Source organism: Parasteatoda tepidariorum, chromosome 8 (genome assembly GCF_982258835.1).
Source record: "Parasteatoda tepidariorum strain Cologne lab strain chromosome 8, Ptep-v5.0, whole genome shotgun sequence".
NCBI classification, from domain to species: Eukaryota; Metazoa; Arthropoda; class Arachnida; order Araneae; family Theridiidae; genus Parasteatoda; species Parasteatoda tepidariorum.
In genome coordinates this window covers 25,021,757-25,039,779 of record NC_141762.1, presented here as the reverse complement: position 1 = coordinate 25,039,779, position 18,023 = coordinate 25,021,757, and the positions used below count along the sequence as shown (strand labels likewise).

The following is an 18,023-nucleotide window of genomic DNA, read 5'->3' as shown; positions in this document are numbered from 1 at the left end:
TATAAAGTATGAGTCATCATCTCGAGCCCATCCACTTCAAATGTTTATTAGGATGCGTTGTCAAGGAAACCGTGTAATCCTGTCACATTAGCCAAAGAGCCTCATCAAGAAAGTTGCTCAAAATTATAGATTTGTTCTCCTTTTTACGTGTTCGGAATTTCTTTAATCAGTCACTTCTTTCACCCCAGCTGGAGACATTGCACTGGGAGTGATTACGCCTGATATATTTATACACCCACAGAAACTATTTGTCTCAGATTTGATTTTTCTTTTTTACTCTTTTATTAGTTACGGAAATATTTGGGTTTTTTTTTTTCTTTTTCTTCGAAAGTAGACGCCTTCTACACATAGAAAGGTGAATGAATAGTTTGCCCGCAGAACCAGTAGCAATTTATTCTGCAAACCTCTGACCTGAACGATCTCATATTTTATAAGGTCTTACAGAGAGTTGCTTTGTTCTTTAAAAGGAGAATTTCAGAAAAAAAAAATTTCTTCCGTCAAATTTGAAATTTTCTGTGATTGGGGTTTAAGAAAAATGGCATAATAAATGCCTAAAATGCATATTTTCGTTCATTATTATTAAAGATCCCCGCTGGGGGGCTCTGCAAGAAGATGCCGAGAAAGAAGGGGGACAATGAGAAAGCGATTTGCAAATAGAAGGAAATTAGCGGAGAAAAAGATGTTTATTCAGAAATTAAAATTTATTACAACTGAAAGCTTTAAATTCAGTTATCTTCCCTAATATTTATTTTTCTTTTGCTAATATATTTTATTAGCATGAATGTTTCGTTGCAAAGTGATTGTGAAATCACTTTACCTATGCATTACCTCTTGGTGAGTAGATCATTTAAACTGTCATATTTCATTAAAAAAAAAACAACAGCATTAAATGTAATTTCTTAGCTTAGGCATATCCTAACTTCTACTGAATTAATATAGCACTGCAAACTCTTTATAACAGTTAAATTGAAACTTTTAAATGAACTGCTTTAAGGAAGCAATAAGCAAATATATTTTATACAAAAATAACAATAATATGTTTCTATATTTTATTTTATAACTGTCGTTGAACAGTCGACCCAATTTCTGGGGTTGACGACTACTAATCTTCAACACCGTAGCCTTGTAATTTTGAATCCAATCCAGAAGATAAGAGAGCTTCTGGATCATATATAGGGAGAAATTTGCCCTCCTGGATGACTTTTTGATGGAACTAACCCACATTTGCGCTACATGGAAAGATAAACCACGAAGACCTCCCACGGTTAGCCTGGCGGCAAGGGGACTCTAATCTAAAATCTTTCTACCACTGAGGATATTTTACGTCAGCACGGTGGATGGTGCGAGCCGGGTGCGAAATTCTTATTAATCAGCCATCGCTGGGAATCGAACCCGATTCACTTCATTAGAAGGCGAACGCTCTATCCCCTGAGCCACTATGACTCTTATATATTTCTATAGAAATATATCCAAACTCACTTTATAAACGATAGAAAAAGCTAAATTATTATCTCTCTATATTAAAAAATCGTAAGGATCGCTGATGACAATGTTACGAGTGTTCAACTTAAGCTAACAATTTGCTTCGCGGCGTAAAAACTAAAAGAATTAGAAACCTGAAATTAGGAAAGTGTGCAGAAAATACGATGAGGTTAAAAAAAATAATAATAATCTGCATTTAGTGCGAGAATTATTAATTGTTAAACGTATTGGAAAAACTACCATACAGATAGCTTTATAGGTTGCAAAAATGCAACTACAGAGTTGAAAATCGGTATGCTAAAAGGACATACATACTTGTTTATTAACTTAACACGAAGCTTTTTTCTTCTTTTTGTTTAAAAATTTCAATTTGAAAATTATTGCAATTTTAAGTTGTTTTTTTTTTTTTTTTTTTTTTTTTTTTTCCTCCCAATTTTTTCTTCTTTTTACTTTACATTTTGTTTTGCTGCTCAAAATCTGTAAGAATTAGAAACTTCATCATAAGCGTAACCTTGTTCTTCAATGATGAATAAGAGGCAACTACGGGGTTTGGTGAGTGAAGCAAGCAGGGGACAAGGGTTCCTTGCTCTATAAAAACATTAAAATATTTTCGCGATAAGATTATACTCGAAATGCCTTATAATAACAGCGGTAGCAGAGGGGAAAGAGGGTTTGCCTCCCAATGAGGAGACCCAGGTTCGAGTCTCAGAGACATCTGGACGACACCAATTCTGCACCCGGCTCACAGCAATCCAAGCACCGACGTAACATTTCCTCAGTGGTGGGTGGGTTGCAGCAAGAATCCTCTTGCTGTATGACCCTTCATGGAAAGTTTCATGGTTTTCCTATCCATGTAATGTAAATACGTGTAAGTTCCATCGAAATGTCCTTCCCAAGGAAGTCTAATTTGTCCCTGTGCTTGACCTATGAGTTTCCTTGTCTTCGGGGTTGGGTTTAAAATTGCAAGGCTATAAAGTTAATAGTCGTAACAAATTGTTCAGCTGTTTAGCACTGGTTATAAAATAAAGTGGTGAATAATATTCATGCTTATGATAACCCTAGTTTTCTGGCGCAATTTTTTACACCTCTGATAATTTTTTTTTATTTCTTGACAGTGTTATTATAGCACAACTTTGTGTTTGAATAGCTTGTCATTATTTAAAAAGAAAAAAAATTTCTTCTAATATTATTTTTGTACCTCATAAATAACTAAAAAGTAAATTCAAGTTATTGAAGGATTGCAGGAAGGATTATTGAAAGGGGGAGGGGAAATTGTATTTTGATGCAAATGTGAAGGTGCAACGTCAAGGGTTCTCATCACTTATTGTAAGCTCCGATTCTTTAAATAAGAATCCAAAATGTTTGGGAGCAACAGCGAAGGGTCTTGCCAACAATGCACGCTCAGCAGGTCGGGGGTCAAGTCCAGACATTGTGAAAGCGAGTTCAACAAAGTAGACAGGAAAGTTTATTTAAAAAAAGAAAAAATAATGGCGATGAAGCATAACCAAAAGAATAATCTCAACGGCCAAAAATTTCTCTCGTCTCCTATAGACCTTATTGTGTCTATGGTGGCTTTAAAAAAATCATATAGGTAAGATGTCCTATATAAGCATTGAGGTAAAAGTTTAGGAATAGAAAAGCTACTTTCTTAATTATGATGTTGAGAAATACTGACAGCAAGGCGTGGGTCAAGTTTTGGGGGATTTTTTTTTAAGAAGTGAAGCATCAGTTGAAGTCTATGATGACATCTCCCTTGATGTTTGTAGATAGATATACGTGTAAATGGAGCACAGATTTTGGAAGATAAAAGTGTTGATAGGAGATCTACATGACAGAGGTATCGGGGGATAATTTGTTCTTGGCTTTTATCAACCTGTTCTGTGTAAAAAGTCAAGATAAGAGAAATTAATGGGCTAAGTTTGAAAGAATATTATAATTTATCTGGGGTGGGTATTTTTAATATAGTTACTTTAAGAACTAACATTATCAGGCACTTAGTATTTTTTTTTTTTTTTTTTTTTTTTGTTCCTTTCAAAAGAGTGACCTAAATTGCAGTTTTAGTTTATCGATCGACAAATTAATGATATAAGAGTTTATATTCAAATCAAAAATTTTATTATCATTTATATTGTTTTTATTTAATTATTATTATTCAATTATTATTATTTAAATATTATTAGTTAATTATTATCATTTAATTATTATAATTATTATGCCCTTAGTAGAAATTATAGTACCTTTAACTTACAATATTAATTCAACTTTCTAATTCAACTCTCTCTAATTCAACTCTTTCTAATTCAACCTCTAATTCAACTTTCAATACGATCGTTTTTTCTTCAAATGACTTCAAATGTTTTTATCAAACCTTAAATATTTTCATCAAACCTTTAAATATAGCAGATCTAACTGCATACAGTTAAGTATATTGAATATGATTTTAATATTTTTTTTTCAAATTAGATGATAAAAGCGAGGATGACTGTCATATTTTTATCAACATATTTATGTTTTTATCAAACATTATATAAACTATATAGTTATTACTCAATATAGTTAAGTATGCTAGATATGATTTCAATATTTTTTTAAAACTAGATGATAAAAGCTAGGCTAATTGTCTGTCATATTTTCTTAACATATTTATGTTTTTATCTAACGTTAAACTATAATAGCAGTTATTACTCTATACAGTAAAGTATAATGCATTCAATCTAATATTTTTTTCAATCAAGACGGTAAAAACTAGGCTGATTGTTTGTTTTATCAAAACGTTTAAACTTTTTTTTATCAAACATTAAAATATAATAGCAGTTATTACTGTATAAAATATGTTACATTTCATATTATTCTTTTTTTCAAACCAGATGATAAAACTATAGACTCATTGTTTATTACATTTTTGTCAACATTTTTATATTTTTGTCAGACTACACCGGTGTAAGAAATTAAGAGAATTTGCAGACTTGGTCGATTATCTCTAGAACTACTAGACCGATTTCAATGAAATTTGATATGTACATACATTGCAGAGATGCCAACTGCTCCGGACAAGTCGAAAAGATTAAAAAAAAATGGTGAGTAACTGCAAAGTAAATTTTGCAAATATTTGACTATTTTTGCTTGCTTTTTAAGAGGTATAGCATGACATTAGTACTATGAAGTGGTGAATTACATAAGCCTACGAATTATTTTGAAATGGTGGTGGATAAAAATCTACTAAATTGAATTTATAAAACCACGAATCACAATTGATAAACTACCACTTTAAAATATATATTTGCTGTCCGGAGCAAGTGGCATCTCTGACATTGATACAATACAAAACAAATAACCTTTCAACAATTGTAATACACACGTATGATGGTGCGTAACCCTTGATGGAGTCGGCAGGTATGAAACAGCTATTGCAGAATGGGTTAATGGGGGTCCCCTCTTAGAGATATACAGGCCTTGTAGCGTGATTTCTTACTTTTAATAAGGCAATATGATTTCTTACTATAAAGAAGGCAATTTATCATTTCCTGTCACAATTGTCCTGTGGCAATTTCATACCCTCCTACTCGAGCGAGTGTTACGCACAATCATGCGTGTGTATTACAATTGTTGATTGATTATTTATTTTGTATTGTATCAATGTATATACATATCAAATTTCCTTAAAATCGGTCCAGTAGTTCTAGAGATAATCGACCCAGTCTGCAAATTCTCTTAATTCTTTACACCAGTGTATTATGGCAATCATTATCGAATAACAGAACTTTACGCTGTTTGTTGTAATGTATTGTCTGTTATTATTTATAAATTGAAAAGATGCATCAATGATTTTTCCGAATAATAACAATTTTTGCACACACTTTTTTAAATGTTTCGGATTTGCAAAAATTAAAGTACCATCAGAACTTACCCTTCTTCCAGCTTCGTTATTGTGGAGATTCATGAGTTTTCGTCCCTGTTCACGAGAACCCCGAGCATGGTTGATTTCCCGCTCTTTTACATCAACAAAACCTTCAGTGAATCGATATCCATATTCGATATTGTCACCACATCCACCCCAGATCCAGTCTCGGTGGAGATTCTTGGGACGCATTGCCCTACTGCAGCCGCAATTGGACAGTTGGCCGTCCCGACAACCGCGGGACACAGTGTGGACCACTCCAGCAGCAGCTACAGCATGTGCGAAGCCTGCTTCCCTGCTGCCTACAATACAAATAAACAAATATGAAAGAGGATACTATTGAACTTAACTCTGTTATTAAATCTAAACAATGTGTTCTGCAAAGCCTTTAGGACTTACCGCCCTTAATAGGAGTTTTCAAAGTCCTTTTCAAAATTGAAAATGAAAAAGTATAAACATTGGATCACCCCAAATATACTTCAGAAAATCCAGGAAAAAACAAAAACGCTTCCGAAATCTAATAAATCACGGTTCAGGAATGCGAGAGTAATAAACAACAAGACAGGTGTGTTTGCGGGAGGAGACATAGAGCAATTGAAAGACTATTATTTCACCCCAAATATGTTATTAAAATGAACTTCAAATTTCAATCACCAAATAACTTGCTTTGATGTTAATTGTATTCGACTTCCCGTACTATGATTCGTCAAATTTTGGTAACGTTTTTTTTTTTCTCCTTTGATTAATATACTCCAATATCTAAATCTTTTTTTTTTCATAAGTGACAAGGATTCTAAAAATACATATTAATGCTGGTCCTTATGAAGCACCCCGTAAGCCTATGTAGACTTAGTAGTGAAAGGTGCTATGTGGCATTTAAAAAAATGTATTTTTAATAATAGAAAAAAATTATTGAAGACTTTGCAAATAAAAACTGTTATTCTATATTCACAACTGTGTCCAAAATAATAGAAAACAAAAATTTTAATATTTTAAAAATTTCACTAGGAACTTTCCTTAACTAAGTTCGAATTGACTGATTTTTGTTAGATTCTTTCAGAATTCACCAAAAATTTCAATTGTTTAGACAATACATGGTTACCCTGTTAACTAAGAATAATTAACATTGCAACTATTAATTTCCATATAATTCGTCATGCTTAGTTGTTAATAGTTAAATTATTTTCTTTAACCAAGGGATGAAAGAATTTGGATCCGTATTAATTTCTTTTTCTCTCAACATGCTTTAAACAATTTTTATATTTTAATCAGATTTTTGAAGTATATTTGAGAAAACTTTTATTAGTATTTAATTAAACTTACGGAAAATAAAGACAATGGTGGCACACCTGAAAACCATGTTATTTTCTGTACCTATATATATATATGGCAAAATTTAGCTTATTAATTTTTAGCTAAAATTTAGCTTATTTTCCATTAACTGTAAGTATTACAAAATAAAGCAGAAAAACTTGTAATATTAATAATACATACACACACAAAAAGAAATTTAATACAAAAAATGTAAATACAGTGCTCTTAAAATTTAACATGTTCCTGACGATTGCAATCCAAGACAAGGCATCAGATTCCGGATCGCATCATCTCAACGTGATGACGCATCACTTGCTCTCCATCCTCCTTGCATCTTCCTTACAGCAGGATCACATCATAACGCCAAAAGATGCTGAGGAGCTTATGATCCGGAAAAGAGTTGATTTCGCATCATCTGGAAATGCCTAATTAGTGATTCCCTTTTTGAAAGAGAATATCACTGTCCGTGGGGGTGGGGGTGGGATGAATTGAGAAAAGGGGTTGAGCAAAGGTTAAGCGGGTGTGAAGTAGCAAGCGAAAAGAACAAGATTGTGGAAATCATCATTTATCACCTTTGTGAGGGGGACTGCAAAAGAGATCATTAGAGATCATTAGGGAACTCTAATGGGCCAGCGAAGACAGGCTGACGTATGGGTCTCGTGACAAAATTACAGGCCTATCCCCCCGAGCCCCCCTGCCTAGAGTGCTGTTTCATCTTCAAACTATAGACACGTGGATTTCACGTGATATGCATCATATTATGCAATTTTTTTTTCGTGATTTGAGAGCAATTTTTTTCTGCCTCTTTGGGACATGGGTGTCAATCTTTTCCTACTTTAGAAATTTGATTTTCCCTATTGCTTTTCATAAATTGTACATGTGGGGGTCCATTTTAGTTGGAGTTTAAATTTACTTGGAAAGCTGGCGTTGTCACACGGCGAGATTAAGTTGAAAAATAAGTTTATTAACTTTTTGTCAACTTTGCTTTTCGTTTATTGACTTATTTATTTATTTTTATCCTTTCAGATTTTCTCCAGAGTAACGTTTTCGTAACTGATTTCTGAAGTATGGATATTAAGGATATGAAAATGTTAGAAAATACCGTAAAGAGATTTTAACTAGAAATGAAAAAGTAACAAGCTTATACAGAATTTTTTCAGACTCCATGCGATTTATAGATATTTTCTTGCAACTCCGTAAGAGTTTCACAGTTTTTCAAATTGCAAAATGAAAAAGTTGTAGCATTTCTATTTTACATGACAATTTAAGAAAATTATGCATGTCATGCAGTTGAGCCGTACTCAAACGGGGAGGAAAAAAAGAGGGACAAATGTCCGGGGCCCATAACGGCTGAGGGGACCCGAGCAAAATTCTTCGCGAAATATATAGTGTTTATTTGCGTTCTTTTAAAAGAATTATATAAACACTACAATTTTGTGTAAAAGGTTTTCAAAAAATTTAGAGATTATTAAAAATAAGTTGTTGTTGTTTTTTTGTGTTTTGAAGAGATGGTCTGCAATAAATTTTGTCCTGGGGCCTGAAAAACCTTTGTTCAGCCTTGTATGTAGGCTCTCTTTTTCCTCCGCTACCCTGCAGCTTTCATGGGCCCAGCCAGGGACTAATATAGGCATACTCAGCATACCCACCTATAAAAGACGGAGGGGGCTGGATCCGATTTTACCCCACGAGCTGTCGGAACGGAATAGAACAGTGCTACTTATTGTTTGTCTTTATTGTTTGTTAGGTAATGAGATCTTCAATTAACGTATAATAAGCAGGACTAAAAATAATTTGTATAGCTGCATTGACCAATAAATATCTACACAGACGCCTAGAAAAAATCAACCCGCCAATATGGCAGTTCCTTTTTGCCTAGTAAAATGTAATTCAGCGTTTTTTTGCCAAAAAACAGAATAATTTCGATAAAATCGGGGTTTTACCTAACTTTACTCTGCAAAAGCAATGTAGTTTCATAGATTACCGTTAATGAACATAACGAGCATTGGCAAAGTCATAAGCGCACCATAATTCCGACAATTATCTGACAGCGTGCAGAAAAAAAAAAGAAAGAAACAGAATTTTTTTAAATAACTACAGTTTTTTTTTTTTTTTTTTACAAGATATAATCGAGCTTCATATTTTCATTGAAGCATTAAATTTATTTTTCTAAACAAGAGCAGTTTTAATTTTTTTTTTTTTTAAAAAAGCGAAGTTTAATTTTTTTTTCTTCTTTTAAATAAAAAAGAGTAGTTTTTTTTTTTAAATCTTTAAATAATTAATTTGAGTTTCATTCTGTGAACGCATATGACATTAAAATCAGAATCAAAGTTTATCAAAAGTAATTATATTCACCAAGTCTATTCTTTTAATGAAGCACTTGAATACTATTGAAAAAGTCAATATTAGTTCTAAATTAATTAGTGCAATATTTTTCTTTTAATTTAAAAAATTTCACAAGTTGTATTTTGAAAAAAAATTTCTGTGAAAACTTTGTGTTTAATTCTTACGATAGGTATTATATTAGATAAGCTTCGAATTTTGCTTCCAATATCAAATGCGCTGTTTATTTCTTTAAGTTTCAGTCCGGAGTAAAACTTTCTGTATTGATGCTGAGGTATGGATATTAATGATTAAAAAGTACCAAAGAACACTTAAATAGATTTCTTAAAAATTGTAAAAATATCTCTATACGCATTAGTCTTGTGAGTCGGGTTCAAAACTACAGGGTACATTGTAAAAAATTCTTAATCAAATTATACTGTTAAAGTACCGGCACTCAGGGTACTTGTACTTTTTTCCGTAAAATCCATTTTTACGTGTTTGGGAACAAAAAAAATCGGATATACAGTAGTAACATTTACAGAAATAATTAAAAAAAACATCAGTGCATCACTTCAATGTTAAATAAATATTGCTGTAAAAATGGATTTTACGGAGGATACATCCAAATTGCCGGGACTTTATACTGTAATTTCATCTGGAATTTTTTACAGTGTATTAGACCTGCAACATGCATTTAAGCAATATAGATAAGTTTCAACGTGATAAACTATTATTGATTTAATTATCAGCAGAAACTTACAAAATAGCTTCAAATAAATGCAAATCCATTTTATTTTTAGTATAGAGAATGTAGCGCTTAACTATTTTGACCGTTAGTTTAAAAATAAAGAGAGAGACACAAATGCAAAGGGGAAAGAATTTATGATCACTAGTTTCGTTTAGTTAGTTTTGTAAATAATGATTTCCTTTTCTACAATTGGCTGTTCTCCAGTAAAAAGTATCAACTTTTAAAATCATGTGTTAACCCCTGAATATATTACAACAGAATAGAGATTTCCGACAAAAAAAAGCACTGCACTTTTAAAAGATTTTTAAATGGAAAGCTTTGTAGAAGAGCCAAAAACTCTAAAATGTATTGCAGGAATAGCGATAAATATACAGCTAATATATTGATGTTATCATAGGTTGCATTTTATATTTTTTTTAGGAAATGAGGTAAACTGTTTTAGTCACATGTCAAGAAAAAACCATCATATGTTTTCTAAGTTATCGTTGTTAATGCCCTACAGTACGTTATATTTTTAAATCTATTCAGTCATTGGTTCCCAACGTGGGCGCTCTAGACTTCTGGTTAGGGGGGGGATGACGTTATCATAGGATCTGTGACAGCTGACAGAAGAAATTTTTTAAAAAATACATAAAATAAGAACAAAAAATTTTTAATTTAAAAGAAACACATTTTTACTGTATTTTTTTTTATACAAATTTAAGGTTTCTGAAAATTTTTGTACTTTCTTTAACATTTAAAACATTTGAATTTTTACAGTTTACTTATAACTATTCGACTTTGAATCACAATAATAGATGGACAACATTTGCGAATTTCAGGTTGTTTCAATTTCTTTATTAATCAATTTTTCTTTACAGACCTATATAAAATATTTATAGGTAAATAGCATGCTTAATTTAAATTTAATCGCATTCTGATCCTTTTATGCAAACACTTATCAAATCTTTCCTATTGTTTTTTTTTAATAAAAATTGTTTTTAATTAATAAATTTGTTGGTTAGTAGGAATTTCCAATAAATTAACGCCATGATAAAAGTGTATTACATTAAAAGTATTAAACAACTTCAAAAAAGTAGTTAAAAATATTTCAAAAAAAGGTTGGGAACCTGTGGCTAAGAGTATATTTGGTATGTTTCCACTTATTGATCCTTTTATAATTATCACAATAAAAGCTTTTCTTTTATTTTCTGCAGATAATTGATGAAAACCGTATAATGTGTTTCGTAAGTATTTTGAATTACGCAATTGTTTATTTTTAAAGATTAAAATTTTATTTTTAAGGTTTAATTATTAAAAAAAATTAAATAAAAAGAAAACACACATTACAAGATTTTAATTAACATGTTAAGGCAAAAAAAAGTCCCTAGCAAAATCCATCCATCTTCTTTTTTTTTTTAAGTAATTTTTCTAGGCGCATATATTATTTTCAGTAGAATTTATGACAAAATCATTTTAAAAATTTCGAAAGGTATGTATTTGATTTTTAACTCAATTTTCAACTTTTCTTTAATTTCAAATCTTATTAATTATTCTTAGAACATCGATAAAAAATTCTAAAATATTTTTAAAGAAAAAAATTACAGACGTTTGTTTCCTTGAATATAAAGAATCTCCTTAAAAGGAATTCGTAACTTTTCGAAATTATTATGCCCAAATATTTTTATTTTTTTCGGTCAAATTTCTAGTACAATTATCTCATAAAGTTTGAAAAGAGTAGATTTGAATTCTTACAATAAATAAATAAATTAATTTTCTTCATTTCCAATATTAACATAAGAAGAAATAATGTAAGAAGAAGTATTAAAAAAAAATTCTACATAAAATACCAGAAACCAGTTGTAAATGCTTAACACAATTATAAATACTTAAAACAATTATTTGGTTATTTTCAACTTTTCTCAGATAATTGTACTAGACATTTGTATTTTCCCACATTCACTTAGCATTCCTAAAAAAATTCAAGATAGATGGTGTTGTTGAGTCCACCACGCAACAACGTTTATATATTTAATTACGTTTCGTATACCTCGCTTCTTTTCGTTTGTTCTTTCCTTTCTTTTTCTCCTGCAGTTATTAAAATGAAAGCTTTTAAAATACAGACTTTTGTACTTTTCTTATTTGAATGACTTAAAGTAAATTTCCAGGTCCACAGTCATATTTATGTGAAAGAGTGATTCCACGACAGAGGGACAGTTAGAGAAGTTATAATTTTACCCATGTTTTCTTATAAATATGAATAAAATTCACATATCATACTAAGATATTTTAAATTTGGTATATATTTACATTTGGTATTAAGATGTACTCTAGTATTAGTTGCCACAAAGCTATACACTATTCGTTATATACGCGTACTTGGTGTTAAAATATACATGTGTAATGTATTCTTATTTGGTACACTATTTAGTATGTGTTCGAGTTTTGATATTTATTCACATTTAGTACTAAGATATACGAAGGAATTCGATCAGTTTCTTCATTTCCAGCTGTGGTAAGGGGTAAGTTTAATTACAGAAATAAAATGATTAATAGCATACTATGAAACAATTTATAAAATCCAAGCATTTGTGTGTTTTACACAACTTTCATGAATTATGAATAAAATTCCCATCTGTTATTGAGATATTTCACATTAGGTACTGAAATATACCCGATTTAGTAAGTATTCACATTTACCAACAAAGATATACACTATTTGTTATACATTCGTAATTGGTATTAAACTATACATTATTTGGTATGTATTCGTATTTGGCCCTAAGGTATTCACTATTTAATATGTGTTCATACTGAGTACTAAGATATACACTATTTGGTATACATTCACGTTTGGTCCTAAGATATACGAAGAACTCGATCATTTTCCTCATTTCAATCAGCGGTAAAGGGTAAGACGTGAATAAAATTATAAAAGCATATGACAAATGAATGATTTATAAAATTTAATTCATTGAGTATATACACTATTTGGAAGAAAGTGATGGGACACTATAACGACATAAACCCATATTTATTAAAATTAATAGGAGGTAGAGCCTCCTTTGGCTGCCATCACAGCTGCAACCCTTCTGGGCATGCTTTCCACTAAATTAGCCATAGTGTCAACAGGAATTTCCTTCCAAATGTTTAACAGGAAGTTCAATAGTTCAGGCTTGCTTTTGGGGAGTGGGGTGCAGGCCCTCAACCGACGGTCCAATTCGTCCCAGAGATGTTCAATTGGGTTAAGATCAGGGCTCTGCGCCAGCCACTCCATGCGTTTAACGTTGTTGTTCACATACCAATCAAGAGTCCTCCTTGCAACATGGGATCTTGCGCTGTCGTCTTGATACAAGCAATCATCCATACCGTAAATTACCCGCAAGTTTGAAAGGACATGATTATCGAGAATATCACAGTATCTATCGGCATTCATCATACCATCAACCTTCACCAGTGGGCCAGCCCCATACTAGGAGAAACGGGCCCATACCATCAATCCTCCTCCACCAAACTTTACAGTTGTCCCGTCACTTTCTTCCAGATAGTGTATAATAATGATGACGTTTTAAAATGTATATTGTAACATGAAATGCACTAAATTAAAATAAGTTTATAAATCATACCTATATTAAGTACTGGCCCAAACACGCTAGAATCATCTACTGTGGAACAGTTCCACCTTCTGTTTTTAAATTGCCACTGACATTCGTGAATGCCGAGACGCGCCCCTCTGGCGACATGTGCCATATGATCTTGGTACAGGTAACATAATTTAGTTTGGCCCCTAGACAACCCACTCAATCGACTACAGAGAGGTTGAGCGCCAAGCAAGTAGGCTTGAGGATTTCTTAGAACATCAATTCCTTGCAAGCCAAGGTTCCTGAAAAATAATAATAATCGTAGTAGATAAACAATAGTTTAGGCTTTTGATTTAATTAAGAATATAGAAAGAAACAACGTATTTTACACTTCAATGAATATTAGAATACGACAATCATCATGAAATATTTCAAGCTGTTTTTACTGTAGAATAAACACAAGACAAAGCAATCAACATCAACATTGGCGGTATATCCCAAGAAAGACCATTGCAATAGTTGAACATTTTTACCATTCCACACGATGAGTTGCTTCTGTTTCCAGCTCAAGTTAGTTAATTTTAGTCTTTTTAAGTCCTTTTCGTCTCGATCTCACCATTATTTAATACTTAATCACTTCCTTTGGGATAAAGATTCACGGGGATTTTCTTCAAGAGGAAGCCAAACTACGAGAGAAACTTTTCGCAACAAATTTTGTTTCACCTCCATTGGTACCCAATTTAAAATTAAAAATAGAGAAAGGAAAAAAAGAGAGTTGAAGTGTGCCCAGAATAAATCAAGAAGTTCCAAATGCTGATTTTTTTCAAAATATCGAAATGCAAACGAATTATGGCAGAATTATGCAGTAGGGAAGAAAAGTATGCTAGTAAGTTTCAAAGTCGGATTTAGGTTTAATAAAATTCTTCGATTAGAATCATTCGATTAGAATCATCACATTATCTATCTATTAATCATCACATTAATCTTACTCAAAAATAATGCACATAATCTGGAATTTCTTTTAAAAAAATATTCTCATAGATAATAAAACGGTTGTACAGGAGGAATCCATCTAAAACCGCTATACATCTCAGTTAAGAACTTCAAAGAAATAATAATAATCTTCAAAGATCAATCAGATTTTCAAAGCACTGAATCAATTCAACAGGGTGATATGAACAAATGGTGTTGGAGTGGCAAGTTCTCTATTTTTTTCTTATATTACCTAATGCCAGGAAAGTGACGTGAAAACCTTGGGACAAACTTTCAAATGACGGTTTCTTGCTCAGTTAAATAACTGGACGGATTTTTAAAAAAATATTACTTCACCCTTTAAACTAAATATACATTCATATCCAAAAATTACGGATAATTCAGAATCACACGGAAATTGAAATCTAAGGCAAAAATTTCATCTGTAGAATTATCACACATATCTTCAAGAATAATATGTAAAATATAGGAAGCCACAAGGGGACTCCGATAGTGTGCCACATTGACGAGAGTGTAAGGAATGGTGGCAAAAAAGTAAAATTGTTCACAAGCATTCTGTGAGCTGCTCAGTGTCAGAACAGATGGAAAAATTATCGGCCGTCTGGAGTGTGGCCATTCTCAGAAGTGTTCGTGGAACTTGAAATTGACTAAAGTGTCTTGACTAAGTTTTGACAACGGTTCCAATTTGATGGAACTGTTAACAGACGTTAAAGTACAAGTCTATCTCAAATTACAACGCCGAATGAAGTCCAGTATTTGGCAGTAACTGCCAAAAGAAGCAAACTGGACCACAGTATCCGACCTGTCTCGTCAGTTATCTGCAGCCACGAGTACCACAGTCTCAATACAAATCGTGTGCAGACATCTGGGAAATATTGGTTTGTATGATTCCAGGCCTGCTCGTTTGGGTTAGAATTATACTGGGTTCCAGAAGAGATCTGTAAGTTCAAATCAGGATCGTAACTGGCCAAATTTATCGGGACTTCATTCTGGAGCAACATGTACGTTTACTTAGGGTACCATGGCCGTAAAATTTGAGTTTATAAACAACCCGTCCTTACCGAGAAAACATCTTAGGCGAATGCTTTCAATCCGAGTACATCACAAGTATAGAATGGCCAGCATTCTTACCTGACTTTAATCCGATGAACATGCTCGGCTTACGAGTTTCAGCATTCAATCTGGTACACATGACCCCCTACACGTGCGGCGAGCCTTTCTTGCCAAGTGGACGTTTCTTCTCAAGATCAGCTCGTGATGGTTCAGGGGATAAAGCATTCGCCTTCCAATAAGGTGAACCGGGTTTGAATCCCAGCAATGGCTGGTTGCTACGAATTTCGCATCCGGCTTGCACCGACCACAGTGATGACGTAAAATATCATCAGTGGCAGACGGATCATAAGTTAGAATACCCTTGTCGTCAGGCTAACTATGGGAGGTTTTCATGGTTTTCCTCTTCATGTAACGCAAATGCGGATTAGTTTCATGAAAAAGTGCTCCACGCAGGTAAATTTCTCCCAACACTTGGTCCAAGAGTCTTCTTCTAGAAACCTGTCTTCTGGATTGAGTTTAAGACTACAAGGCTACGGAGTTAAACATTAGAAGTCGTAAACCCGAAAATTGGGCAGACTGTTCAACGACGGTTATAAAATAAAATATTGAAATTTTAATACAGTTTTAATAGTATTAAAATTTTAAATATCGCTCAATATAATCTAAATAACAATTAATCAGGAGAATTTCATAATTGATATCTGATCATATTTATTTTACATATCCCTCTAAATGTCTTAATTAATCACTTAAATTTCTTAATTTTTCTACGATCATATTGAATTTTAATTTATCACTTTGAACTTAATCAAAAAGAATTTCATAATTGATCTCAGAAATACACATTTTAAGTCACTCTTCGTCCCCTAAATCTAAATTAATCATGTAAATTTCATAATTGATCTTCTAAACATTAAGAAATTTTAAATCAAACACTTCATCAATTAATCAGTTAAATTTCATTAATGATCATTAATCACGTTGACACTTTAAATGTAACATTTCATCATTTAATAACTCGATTAATCAGGTTAATTTCATAATTCATCCTTCATGACATTGGATTTTTAAATATCACTCCTCACCTCTAAGAAAACAAAAACATTAGCAAAACAAAAAGTACAGTCTGGAAAGAAGGAAAAAAAAACTGAACCATCTAAAATAACTTTTGATCTAATGATCGGAACTTCATGTTCTACGACTCAATTTTAAAGTTTCAAGGGAGTAACCACAATTGTGCTAATTAATTAGTAATTATTTAATCAATTAATATTATTAAAATTATTATTATTAAAATTATTATTATTAAAATTATTATTATTAAAATTATTATTATTAAAATTATTATTATTAAAATTATTTAATCAAGTTAAAAATAGTATTTTTAAAATTCAATTTTTTAGGAAATATTCGGCTGATTTCGCTGAAATTTTGTATTCTGTCATGTAAAATTGCATTCTTTATAATGACGTAAAAAATTATATACCTTACAATTCAAATTTTTCTTTACTATTATTAAATAAAATAATAAACATTCGCTAAAAGTTACTTTTCGCATGAAATTATCTTTGGAAATCGAATTTTATAATTGCGTTAGAACATTTTTCAATTCACTTATAAAGTTTTCGAGATGTACAAAATACGCTAAAGGTAAAATTTACATTAAGGAGTTCAAACTTTGGATCGCTCTCCTGACCAAACGATTATGATCCTATTTCCAAGATTGTGACTGCACCCGATCTATCGGAGGTCAGAAATCCAAATCCATAATAAATAAAAAAAAAGGTATATTTATTCCAAGAGTAACGTTTCTGTGTCTGATTTCATAATTTAAAATACTGTCTGCACTAATTAATTAACATATTTGAAATCACCCTTTCGAACCATTAAGATTGAGTCCTTAACCGTGAATTAATCGGATCATTAGATCAAAAATTAAGAAGGGTGGTATTTTACACTTCACATTTGAACTTTAGATTCCTACGGTGCCACAGACAACTCATTTTTTGAAAGCTATTCACCTCGTTAAAGATGACGACCTGAAAATAATTATTTTGGCAAAGATTGAAGATGGAGACACGCAGGCTGGAACAATCGACAACTTAAATCCTCTATTTTTAAATTTAACCTTTCTTTTTATGCGAGCATCCCCTAAAAGAGAGGGTGTTTACTGCACTTCTATTAATAAAATGAACAAGATATACATGTCTGCATGACTCTTTAAGAATTTGTATTCGAAAAGAACAATCAAATCATTTGTTTTAAAAATGCACTGCAATTCCAAAAAAATAAATAAATAAATAAGTTTTCGCATTCTAGAGAAAACTGTGAAAAAGACAAAAGTCAAAGTCACAAAAAAGTACATTTGGCTAATTCGGGAATAAGTCAGTTTCGAAAACTGAAATTTACATTGCTTCATATTTAAAAACAACAATTTTATGCCGCAGAAAAATTAATATTTAAGAGTTTTGTGTTTTAATATTACTACTATTATTATTATTATTTTCACACGTGCGTTTACTTTAAAGAATGAAAATTATATTGAGAAGTTAATAAATAATAATTAATGTAAATAGAGAAAGAGAAGCTTTAACACTTTTGACGTAGATGAGACACCAATGCATATATTTATATATACCTTATATATACATAT

At 31.7% G+C, this 18,023-nt stretch overlaps 1 protein-coding gene across 5 annotated transcripts in view; it reads right to left on the bottom strand.

Annotated features, from left to right (window-relative positions):
* The window catches only part of LOC107447180 (protein Wnt-5b-like), a 415,322-nt gene that overhangs the window by 10,609 nt on the left and 386,690 nt on the right, over positions 1–18,023 (bottom strand). For all 5 annotated transcript variants that reach the window (XM_087168936.1, XM_071180546.2, XM_087168938.1 and 2 more), the window contains 2 exon segments: positions 13,370–13,626; positions 5,390–5,682 (listed from right to left, as the gene is read on the bottom strand). In XM_087168936.1, coding sequence (XP_087025062.1) covers positions 5,390–5,682; positions 13,370–13,626 — 550 coding nt within the window.